The sequence below is a fragment of the Anser cygnoides genome, chromosome 7 (assembly GCF_040182565.1).
Source record: "Anser cygnoides isolate HZ-2024a breed goose chromosome 7, Taihu_goose_T2T_genome, whole genome shotgun sequence".
NCBI classification, from domain to species: domain Eukaryota; kingdom Metazoa; phylum Chordata; class Aves; order Anseriformes; family Anatidae; genus Anser; species Anser cygnoides.
Window position 1 is genome coordinate 8,834,722 of NC_089879.1, and position 12,712 is coordinate 8,847,433.

General features: G+C 39.3%; 1 protein-coding gene across 12 annotated transcripts in view; it reads left to right on the forward strand.

Moving 5' to 3' along the window:
• The window catches only part of ABLIM1 (actin binding LIM protein 1), a 192,048-nt gene that overhangs the window by 147,854 nt on the left and 31,482 nt on the right, over nucleotides 1-12,712 (forward strand). For all 12 annotated transcript variants that reach the window (XM_067000417.1, XM_067000418.1, XM_067000415.1 and 9 more), the window contains exons 9-12: nucleotides 2,878-2,955; nucleotides 5,278-5,433; nucleotides 9,983-10,018; nucleotides 11,308-11,437. In XM_067000417.1, the coding sequence (XP_066856518.1) occupies nucleotides 2,878-2,955; nucleotides 5,278-5,433; nucleotides 9,983-10,018; nucleotides 11,308-11,437 (400 nt within the window). The remainder of the gene's footprint in view (nucleotides 1-2,877; nucleotides 2,956-5,277; nucleotides 5,434-9,982; nucleotides 10,019-11,307; nucleotides 11,438-12,712) is intronic.

Consider the following 12,712-nt stretch of genomic DNA (forward strand, 5'->3'; position numbering starts at 1 on the left):
CGTACAATGTAATAAAAGCCATGCCCAGCCACAGATTTTCAGTCAGGAGTTATTATAGGCCTCTTGGTTGCTATAGTTGTCTAATAGCCTAAAACTTTGCAAAACTAACAGTTTATATCAAGGGATCTTCAATGTAGGTTTGTTAAGGCAAAGAGCAGAAATGTTCTTAAATGCAGAGCAGTCGTATTTAGGGGAAGGTGCAAATCTGTGAAGGATTCCAGACCATATGGGAAACGGCAGAGTCTACAGAGAATAGCCATCTGCAATGGAAACAGTCAGTGTAATTCAAAACAAGTAGGGCAAAGTGAGGCAGCAAGAATGAAAGTAGATGCAGAAGTCCTCTTCCGTGCACTGTCTTCAAGGGTATGTTGTAAAATCAGTCAAGATACAGGGCTGGGAGCTGATGGAGGAAGCGCAGAGTAGCAGGTCTGCTTGCATTCAGATGCTCAGCAGATAACCCACGTGTGCTCAGGTAGGGTGGCATCCTGCCTGGGGAACGTGGAACTTCATCAGACGCTCCAGGTTAAACTGCTGTACACAAGAACTGTTACAGAAAATAGAAAAGTGGTTTTAGAGAGCGTCATATCTGGCTCGTGGCCGTGTTAATGGGATAGTAATGAGGAACTTGGAGCAGAAGCACGGAGGGGAAATGAAGAACAGGTGCTACGACTTGCCAGTCCATCTGGCAACTGCTCCTGTACTCCTGAACTAAGAGCACTTAAAAGAATTGTTAGCAGGGCATTGCTGAAACTGTCTTCTTAGGCTGACTGTATTCAATAAACTCGCTGAAGTGATAAGCACAAGGGAATTTTTCTTCGCTGAAGAAGATTTTAGCGGTTACACTAAGAGGTGAGACTGAGAGTTGAAGCAAGGGCTGAAAAATTCTGATTTCCTGAAGAGATTACAAAGAACCAGAGGGAAAAGCAACCCAGAAGGCGTGCCAGTTTAGAAGAAGTCGTAACTGGCTCTCATGCTTGTTTTCCTGCAAGAGGGAAAATTAATCAGACAAAACTCATAAAGCATGTCTGCCAAAAGTGAAAGGTAACAGAGACGCCCCTAACAGTACCTCAAGTGCTTAATGGTGTTCCCTGTGTTGTAATGAAAACAGTGGTTTTCCATAGCAACTGCAGCAGCACGTTACATGTGTCTTCACTCAGTGGCGTGAAATGGCAAAATGCAAAGGGGATGAAGTGTTTCTCAGCAATAGCCAGCTTAAGTCTTGTAACGTTTCCATCAAACAAGTGTGTGGGGGGGACTGTTTTGTTTTGTTTTTCCTTTGATTTCATCGTGGAAGGAGCTAAAGGACAGCTGAGAAATTTCTGAGCTCCCTTTTGGGATGTAGGAATTTGCAGCTACAGAGGGAAAAAGAAAGGAGCATACAAAGGTCCAGCTGAGAAGGCATTCTCAGACGTACTCCTGAGGGGATTGGTGACCATGTCATTCCATAGCCACATCTGCTCTCTATTTGATCTGGATCTTCACGTTTTTTGGTGGAATGTGTTCAAAGCCCTTTATTTCTTTGACCCTCCCTGCATATGGTGATTTCATTTCCACAGAGGGAGTCAGAGGAATCCTGCTGTATGATCCTCAGCTAGTCTTCAGCATTTTTGTAAGGATGGTTCCAGTAGCTTTCCTGGCTATGAAATTAAAGGTAGAAAGAGTCTGAGAGTGTTTCAGGGATGAGAAATGTCCAGTAGCCTTGCTCACTCCAAATATTTCCTAAGAAAAATCAGTGAACCAAGCTGTTTAGTCTTGTTTCTCACCAGTGTGTGACTGGAAGGTCCCTTAGTGCATCGTCACAAACAGACAAGAGGTAAGGACTGCTTAAGGCGGCTTAATTTTTGGTGACTTTGAAACAACCCACTGCACTGTTCTCAGAGTCATCTGCTGATGCATTACTTTATGATAGGAGTTAGTTCTTCACAGTCAATTAGGGAACAAAAATGGCTTCTCAAGTGGAAGAGGGATCTTTGATTACCTTTGTCTGTTGCATGCTATATTTGAGTTATTGCCCCAATAGCCTTGAGTGACTTTTGATCAAATAAGTGGTTTTCAAATTTGTCAGGTTTTCAGGATCCCCACATCTCAGTGCCAAGTTATTTTTTCTCCTCTCACAAAACTTTTGCTAGGGGATCAGTGTCCGTTGAGTACTGATGCAGTGTTAGATAATCCTCTGAATGTGCGGCAGCACTCACTCTGTAGGGGTGCAGCTGTTCTCCTGAATTTCAGTTTGCAGGACATTGGCACTAAACATCAGTTTTGCAGTGTGGAGAATCATGAAATTTCAACCAACAGTTTAGCTTTTAGGTTGCATCTAAGTTGTGCTGCAGATGCAGGGAACAGCTCCAAGCCAAAGATTTCTGGTCTTTCTGCTGAGAAGGGCCAAATTCAATTCCATATTCATAATGGAAATCCAGTGACTGAACACCTGGAAAGCAATGACGTGTGTGCTGTGCTCCTCTCAACAATTTTGGCTGCTGAGCCAATGGCTGCTGATAATCTCTAGCTGTTTGTGAACTAACATTTTGATAAAGTGACCAGCAGGACTGTCCCGAACTGTACGTTATATGGCTACTTGCAGTGTCTCTGGCAGGTGTCGTTTTGTTTTGTTCATCATTGTTGTCAGTCTTTTACACCATACGATTTAGAAAACCTCATTCCTCCCTCACAACACTCCTTCCCCTGAAAAAAAAAAAAAAGCCCACACCTGCCTCATAAGATTGTGAAATATGCCAGAATGCTTGCATTTGTCTTGACTTTTTTTTTTTTCCAAAATGCGGTTAATTTCAAGATGTGTGCAGATTTCTTCACTTAAAACCAAAGATACCAATGTTAATTGCTTCAGGTGGCTCTGAAAAGTTCCTGTTTGTTTTTCAGCCTACGAGAACATCATCAGAAAGTATTTATTCCAGACCAGGTTCCAGTATACCTGGCTCACCAGGCCACACTATCTATGTAAGTATTTCTTCTGATGAATGAGCTGCTTGAATATGAAATACTTCGTGCTGAAATAAAACATTTCTATACTGATGCTAATGCCTTCATTTCAGTGATTGAATTGTTAAAATTCTCAGCACCATTACAGGGGTAGTTTTTATCACCACAGAATTTCAAGGGCAGGGCAGGCTTTTTCCAGGCCACATAAAGATTTAGTAAATCTCCTGAAGCCACTTGGTGATGTGAAGATGGACAGAAGGCAGACAGGTCAGCTGCCTGACCAGATCTTAGAAATTGCAGTTGGAAATACATTCACAGGAAGTTTGCCCCAACATTTCAAAGAGTTATTTCTTTTTCTCCTCTTCTAATACCACTTTTAGTATTTACCACTATACTTCAGTATTGTCAGTGCCCCTTTTTTCTTGGCAGAGGAGTTTCCAGGGTCAGAAGAAGTCATCTACTAAGTTCGGTTCTAAGGAGGCAGAGTATGAAATCAGCTGTACTTGGATGAATAACAAAACAGCTCAACCTTCTCAGACTTGCTGTATTTCAATGCATATAACCTACACTTCCAAGAACTTGCATGCATTTAAGAGTCCATATAGCCTTTGTCCTCATATAAAACGTGCTCCAGACAACCTGCACAGTATCCAAGGGAGAAGTGGAATATAATAACGAAGAAGAAAATGACAGGAAAGCAAGTTAGTGAGAGAGAGTCCATTATGAGGGGTCAAAGACAAAGGTTATGTTCGGAAGAAGCAGCAGATACAGGGCAGACTTTCTTTTCTGTTACCTGCACTTAATGCTGAATCACTCATTTTGTAGATAACCTTAAGATTATATAGGTGAAAATGTAAGGCATACAGATTTGTTACATGTATTATAACGCAGAAGAATTACCAAAATTACAGATCTCAAGTCCTGAGTTTGAGATAAGTGCTAGTTCTTCAGTGCATTTCAACAACAACCTAAAAAACAGCTAATATGTCTAAAGTGTTCACACTGCAGCTGTCAAACCACAGAGCATGTCCTGGAGAACTGGTAATATCACCTGCATAAGCTGTAGCTTCACCTGTTGCTGAACAACTGAGTCTATAGGGCAACATCTGGGGTCTGTGAAAGTATCTATGGTGATTTAAAATGTCCAGACATATTTGCAGCTCTTTGACAGACTGCGGTAAAAACATTACACAATCCATTAAAAAGTGGATTTCCTAACTATTTCAAGCTTTGTTTCTCAATCAGAAGTATTTTGTATTGTATTTAATTTATGGTGTTATTTAAGAACCACCAAGACTAGTGGTTGTTAGAAGGGTTGTTAGAAGGGCTCAGGAAGGTAAATTCACTTAAATATAAAGACATTATGTGCTAGTACTCAGGCAGAACAGAACTGAATGAGAGTAGAAACAGATCAGCCTTGTTTTCTTGTGCAGCCTCCTATAAATAACTAAAATACCTAGTAGAAAAGGTGAAAAGCAAATTGAATATTCCCTATTAGCTTTAAAAATCAAGTTTACTTCTGTAAAGTAGTTAAGAATGTATGCTGATTTTTTTAACAAGTTTTCTTTTAATTAAGAGAAAATATTAGCTACCTAAACAATATGTAAGACCTCTTTCCAGCTCCCTCTGATGGCCACAACTGTCTTTTTAGAACTGATTTCCTGCTCCCAGTTTCAAACTAGTTAAGAACGTCTCGCAGTTTTAGTGAGAAAATAGTCAATGTTAGTACTACTTGGTATCCTGTTAGTAAGCAATAAATGCTTTAGTTAGAAGTTTGCGCATAGGTTAAGTGATGAGTGCAATATAAAAATTTCAGCTGGGAGTTTGATGCCTAGTCCCGACAACTAGTCCTGCTTGCCATTTTATTTCCTTGTAATGAGTTGTATTTCCTCTCGTGTGCAGATTTATAGGTTGGCGTTCTGTCTGTGGTCTCCTGCATGGAATCCTCTCACAGTCTCTGTGATCTGCAATCTAAATTGATGTTATCGCACATTTTGCAGATGGGAAAATAAGAGCGGAGGTGAAATGACTTGCCTTAGGCCACAAAATGAGTCATTTGTGGAGCTGTAGTTTCCAGCTCGGTACTGTTGATAAGCAACTTTTGTGTGACATCTGTATATGCAATGTTCTTTCTTTCCTAAGCTCAGAAAACACTGTGTGCTTTTAGAGGGAGGCCCACTTGGAGAAGAAACAGAAGCAGCCACTTTGTGTGTAGAGTGCCAAAAAGGGTTTTTCCATGGCAACAGTGTGATAACAAATACACAAAATCATAAATTGTGTAAAATAGAAATTACTAGTGCATTTGTGTAAGTTAATTTATGTTCTGTCTTTGACCTTCAGGCAAAAGTAGACAATGAGATCCTTGATTACAAGGATTTAGCAGCCATTCCCAAAGTCAAGGCCATTTATGACATTGAACGTCCAGACCTAATTACTTATGAGCCATTCTACACTTCCGCCTACGAGGACAGACAGGAGAGACAGAGTCTTGGAGAGGTAATGAACCGACAAGCAACCCATTCTGCTATAAGCTTTACTCAAAGCCTGCTACGCTTCTATCCTCTTTTGAAATAATTTCTAATTGACACTCTTTAGAATTGTTGCTGCTGCTGTTCAAAGTGCTTTTTGTGTTTGATCTGGGCTTAATGGGGACAGTCGTGACGATGTGTTACGTGGGGAAGCTGCACAGTTAAACACACAGGTCCACTTCTTGCCTGCATTAACACCAGCTGCTGGCAGAGGAATGGGGAGCAGGTTGCAGGCCGTTTGTGTGTGTCTCTGCTGATAATTCGCATGCATATTCTAGCCTTTGGGTGCAGCAAAATCCAGACCATGAGGCAAAAGCCAGCTTGGTGTTGTGCTCTGTACCAGGCACGTTGCTGTAGAGCACCAATGCTCACAACAGAATATGAGGAGTACCATAATGTTCTGTGGCAGTAACAGCATTAAGAGCTGCAGACTGCTTTCTCTCTTGCACACCAAAGGGAAATACGTTTCTAGAGCACTTTGCCAGACATACATATGGGATAAAATTTGAAATAGGTCAGGATGAAATGCTCTTCCACCTGGAAAAGCAGGTTAGTTGCAGTATGGAAATAGCTGCCTCACATTGTAAACTCCCGACATTTAGTAGATTCTTTTATCCTGCAACAAGAGAAACAATCGTCTCATTTATTTTCTTAAATTTGTATTTAAAGATATCTTTCAGGTTGTAGGGTCCCTCAGTTTTCTCAGGTGAACTTCTATAGCTGCAACCACTATTAACACGGTTCAAATGCAGATCATGAAGCAGGTTTTGTCAGGTATTACCAGTTGACTGTAAATCTAATTTCCAGAATGCAAATCTAATGGGTGTGGAAATAGACTTCTTTGCTATCTCGGTGACTTTAGCTGACAGTAACTGAATTAAGTATGAAGATATGCTGAGGAAAAAGGAAGTACAGTAGAGCATTCAGGCACAGATGGTTTGAAGTGACTAAGATAATCTCTCTTAGCAAAGCATTCTTCTCAGCAATAGATTGGTTTTCTCTGCTTTTGTACTTTGTTCATTGATATTTCATAGGACTAATCTTAAATTGTGAGCTATATTATAAGTTAACTTGAGGAAATTCAGGAGACTGTTTGGCTCAGGAATACAACAGGTGATTAACAGGTCAGAATATTACAGAACTTCTGCTCTCAAATTCAGGCTGGCAGCGAATCCAGCTGACGTATGATTCATAACTCCTGTGAGATGTATTGGTGATCTCTGAGCAGTTCCAACAGATCTGAGCCATTCCACAGAACCATCTACAGACACAAATCTCTTGTTAGTCACAAAGGAAGAACTGATTTCACCCAGTTTTGTTAATCCTTAAGGGGATGCTGCTCACTGATAAAGGCATATGTTGGAAACTGTCTGCCCTTATGCTTGTTCCGGGAATAGGCAAAAGCCTTTGGGGTTTTCTTACCCTGTATTATCACCAGCATTAAATCCAATTAATTTCTGGTGACTACAGAAATTTGTTCTTGAAACAAAATGGTTCTCACCATCTTTTCAAGAGATCTGGGTTTTCTACTCAATGCTACTGGTGACTACTGTGACCTTGGGCAATTCACCTCGCCTCTCTGTCCCTGTTTCTCCTCCCTTCCCTTTCCCTAATGAAAGCACAAGCCCATCAGGGGTGGAGTGATCTCTTACTTTGTGTTTGTGTTGTTGTATATGAGTGACACTTAATCTTCGAATATCAGTTGCTATCATCTTTAAAAAGCAAAGGAGGTGACATGTTCAGTCGTGGCAGGGATTTACAGACTTTAAGCAATTTAGCCTGCATTCTTTTTCTAAAGTGTTTGTATGTGGTGGGATTAAATAAAATGTGAGCCTGACTTTAAGCCTGCACCCTAGAAATGCCCTTTACATAAATTTAAAAAAATATATAAAAAAATCAAACTCAGGTAAGAAAGATGTGCATGTGTACAAGGCAGGTGTGTAAGAGCAACCAAAATTAATCCAGTAGTGGAAACAAACCTTAAATTACAGGGAATAAACTACAAGAAAATTGTATACTTCAGCTACAGAAAGTGCAAAGACAGCACGAGACATTTTTCTTTATTGAAATAAAAGGGAAATGCATTGAAAAGTTTCTCACCAATAATTTGTGGAGTTCGGTTAAATCCCAATCTTGTTTTTCTATAAATCTGTGATGAGAAACACTTTCCCACAGCACCATCTAGCGGGAGCTGGACATTTTAGTTAAAGACACTGGATGCTTGAGTTACACATCCACCAGCAGCCAGAAGGTCGTGAAGAGGTGGTTTAGCTTCTCACACAAAACAGATGAGAAATGAGCCTTCTGGTGCTCTGTGGCTGTTTGAAGATGTGTTTGCTTGAAATCAGTACATATTTTTTTTTTTTTTTTTTTTTTGCTATTGAGGCTGACCCTTAATGCAGTGATAAAATTTCTAGAAAGTCGAAGTTGCTCAGGTTCTTCAGGCCTTTAACTTCTGCCCCGTTAGCAGCAACCTGGTTAGCACAGGAATCAAGTCTTTCGTCAGCTCCGACTTTTGCTGCATACATATTGAGAGAAGCAACGTTACCCTGTGCGTTCTCTACTTCTAGTATTCTGTCAGTTGAGAGCAATAGCTGTCTGTAGCAGCTTTCAGTAAATAAACTGATGTAAAATGTGAAAACTGTTTTTTTCTAATGTGATAGGTGCTTCAAAATGGAGCAGGCATCATACCTGGTAGTTCATTCAAAAGGCAATTAAAATGAGATCAGTACAAAGTGCTGGAAGTTGCATTGTAAAATTACACCTGTAAATGTGGCCAAAATGTTGCATGCCAAAATTTCCCAGATGATTTCCCAGAATTTCGAAGAATGATCTGCATGACTGCAGGCATCAGAGCAGCCCCTTAGATCTCAAAGTGACAGAAGACTGAGCCTGCCGTGGGGAGTAGAAATTTTGCTGTAAATTTTTTTTTTTTTTTTTGCTGTAATTTTGTTCCCTACAGCTCTACCAAAGTTTGTTGTTGTTGTTTTTAATATCTGGAGACGTCACTTTGTGTTTCCACTGGCTTACTATTCTGGAACTTTGTCTTCACAGTCTACTGCAGAGCGTATTTTGAACTGACTAGTGTAAAGATTTGTGCAACAGAACAGATTTTAAAAGACTTCATAAGCTCTGAAGAAGCATGACTCAGAATTTGAGATACAGCAGTTCACCTATGCGTGATGAAACAATGAGTTGGCTGCAGAGGGTGGCTCCATTTCCCAAAAAGCAATGAGATGATGTCAGTTAGTGATGGAGTGGAAATACCTGAAATGTTGGTCATGGAATCAGCAAGTCGCTTTCTGGGTTGCCTTCCCAGTCTTAGATTCCTGTGACAACCATTTACATTGCCTGAGCAAGTAGGCAACCTCAACAGATTATGGAAATTTGTTTATTTACAGTAATCACCAGTGTTACCAGCTCTGTGAGAGTTAATGGTCTCACACTGCAAAATGTAGAGGTGAATTTCTGGTTATTACCAGAAACTGAGCATACATTTTAGACTAACTATTGTTGTGCATTATTGTAAAAGTTAAACCAGAATCAGCAGTTTTGGTGCTGAGACATTATCTTAACAGCTATGTCGTCCTGTAACAACTGTGGTCATATTTAAGAGCATAATCTCTTGCCGTGTTTGCTATGGCAATTAAGTAATATGGAAATTTAATGCATAAAAGAATAAATATTTTAAATCCTGATCTTCCAGCTTCAAATTGTCTTGTGATAAAAGACACATAACTGGTAATCATACATAGCCTTTATTCTTGTTTGTACCACCAGTTTATGCATGATCTTATGCTTCATTTCTAAAGGCACGTCTTGCCTCAGTTTCCCTATCTCTGTAATAGAAACGCTTCATAACTATTGCGCGTATTTCTTACCGCTGGCTTTTGCATACTTCTTTCAATATACATGCTGAAATTCCTGTCTGTTCTCCTTGCATAACTATGGATGAATACAAAGCTAACATAGAGAGAGATCATATCAATGTTGGTGACAACTACGTGCTGCTTTGCATTGGCTGTGAAACGTAAGGCCTTGAGGAAAAGGAGATTTTTGCCAGAGTATGTGTGTTGGAGGAACAGCATGCTTCACCCTGGAAGTCATTCTCTACTTCTGGCGCCATGCAAAGCTTTGAGTTAAGATTATTTACTTTTGATTTCCACTTTAAAGATTTCTTCATAACAGGCATGCTTATTAAATTAATAACCCTTTCTGATTCTGATCTCTACAGATATGCTTTAACTACCACAATGATTAGATGGTTGAGAGATGTTGTTGCATGATATTTGACTGAATTAATCACGCTTATAAAGATTCTCCCAGAGACTTTAATTGCTTCAATGATTTATGGACCAATTCCTGAGCAATGTGGAAAAAGCAAGTTACGGTGTTACAATGGCCTCAGTTATGTCTTCATTGCCATTTTATATGTCTGGGTTGCCATTTTCTAGCCCAAAACATGCCGTGATGATTCTGTAACCTTACTTTTTTTTTTTTTTTTTGTATCTTTGCAGTCTCCAAGGACATTATCACCTACCCCTTCTGCAGAAGTAAGTTTGGTGGAACATAATCTTACTATGATTACAATAGCTCACTTCAGCAAATGCAGGTGTTGATTTTGTTACCCATCTGATCTCTTTTTGCTATGTAGAAATGTTTTCTGAATATTGAAATTTAAGGAAAATTAACTCTAAAAAGAAAACATTAAGCTTTCATTGACAGATTGTATGAGAAATGAAGCTCGTGGCGCTACCCAATTATTGTCTATAAAGCAGAGCCACTTGTCCAGCAGAGGTCACTTCTTGTACATTGATTCTTCTGGTTGCCACAGGCAGGATCTCCGGAGACGGATGACTGACATGAGCTAAAACGCTGCTCTAAGCATTTAAATAAGAAGACATGGTTGCTACTAAAACATTTGTAGTTTTGCCTAGAAGAAAACATAACTGTGGTTTGGTTTTCCCTGGGGGCTGTTTTGAACATTATGATAACATTAAATATTTGTAGAGTTATTTGTCAGGTTCCTATAGATGCCATTGCATAAGCATTTTCATTTTGGGGGTGTAGCGTGTTTGTTTGCAACATAAAAGTCACGGTGATTGCTACATGCTTAAAAAAATAAAAATAAAAATAAGGTGACTATAAAATTTGTAATTCTTTGTGCATTCAAATTGCTCTCATCCATTTTGTCCTGTTTTGCTTTGCTTTGCATGTGTTTTCTTGTTTTGTTGGCTCTGGGTTTATTTTGGTTTGTTCTGTTTTGGTTTGTTTTCCAGGAAACTGAGAAAACTGAGTTTTGCTGTGCAAGAAGGTGTCATGTTTTCAGATGGTTGGGTGGGGGCGTCAGATCTAATTTGGGTACTAAAAACCCTGTTTGTAGCTAGTTGAGACACATGGTAAATTAAGCCACAGAGCTCTGAGCTGCCTCTTTTGAACTCTTGCTGGTCTCCACCTTAGCTAATTGAAGGCTGGCTCGTGTATCTTGTGCCATGTGCTGCAGCACAGGCATCCTCTGAACAGGCAACTTCCCTTATTGAATCACAGGAACATGGGGAAATCTAGGATTACATAAGATTTAATAGAAATTACGCTGAATGACAGGTGCAGTTAGAACCTTCCAAGACTGAACTCTGACACTGACTATAAAAATGGATCAGTCTTTGAACAGATCATTAACAAACAATAACAATGAAATGGGTTGAAAGCTTAGGGAATATTGTTGTTTCAGTAGCTTCTGTTGATATCTGCAGATCCACAAACGTTGAGCATTGCTAAAAGAAATGTGTAATGCACGTTTATATTTACTAGTGAATTCTTTTTAATTGCTTCTATTCTGCAGGGTTATCAGGATGTTCGGGATCGCATGATTCACAGGTCTACTAGTCAGGGCTCCATTAATTCTCCAGTGTACAGTCGTCACAGCTACACACCCACCATGTCACGTTCCCCTCAGCATTTCCACAGACCTGGTAAGGGCAACTGCCTTAGAAGCATGTATAAAAGTAGTGTTTCTTTACTATGTCACCGAGTGGCAAAGATAAGCATTTGTTTCTCTTAGCAGTCATTTGAAAAATTGTTTCCTATTTTAATATCTTCTCCTCTACCTGTGTTTTTTGTTCATGATTGATGCAGTCTTTTGCCGTAGATTGATGAGTGTCATCATGAATACTGATCTTCTGGTTTTATTTCTGATTAATTATTTTCTAAATGTATGTATGTTTGTGGAAGTGATCAACAATTTACAGCAATGAAACACAACCTTCGTTCAGGAATTTGGGAAAAGTATCACATCTTAGAAACAAACGTTATGGCTTGACTATAGAGAAGTCACAGATGTAGGATTCCTCCCTCCTAAAAAATATTTATATAAAATAAATAACCCAGCATATTCTGAATTGTTAGTCACTTTTTAAACATACTCATGCTTTGCAAGATAGTTTTGGGTTTTTTTAATTGAAGCCATAGACATTTTCTAGGGGACATATAAAAAAATACAATTTTTTTTATTGATTTAGCAGTGATGCACAAGTTCTGTGTATAATACAGAGAATGTACAGTCATTCAGGTTCTAAGTGCATTCAAATTACTAGTTGTGTATAGGAAAGCAATACTTGAAAATTAAGCGTTCATCCATGCCCAAATTGCATAAAAATGTATCTGTAAATGCAATTCATTGAATACTTTTCAAGATTGATTTATTCTTTATGGTAATGAATTAAATCTTTGTGACCCGTTTTTAAAATAAGTGATACAATCGTGCAGTTCCATCCTCCTTGGTGATTGCAGACGAACACTTAGCATGCCAAAGGCCCATCCACAATAGCAGCTGCAATTTTAAAATTAAAGATTAATTGTAGAGCCACCACTGTGGAACTTGAGTGCTGGAGCCATTTCCTAGTAAGGGTGGGCTGAAAGCAGCTAATTGTGTCTGTCAGTGAATGCCTTATTTAATGGGCCCAAGGGAGGTGGGACAGAAGCAAATTGTGTCTGATAGTTAGTGCTGACAACATGACTGTGTTTTAAGATGACATTATAACTAAAACTGAGAGACTTATAAAGCATGAAAAAGCTGCAAACTTCTGTCTCTTGTTTCTGGCAATTTCAAGGGGATTTTTCCATTTCTATCGGTTGTATCAGGGGCATGAACAAATCCAAGACTTATTCCAGAACTTACTGTGATTGATTTTTTTTGTCTGTGTTCAGTCAAGGATGTTCCTCAGAAGTAGGCTCTGCTTGTGTAATTC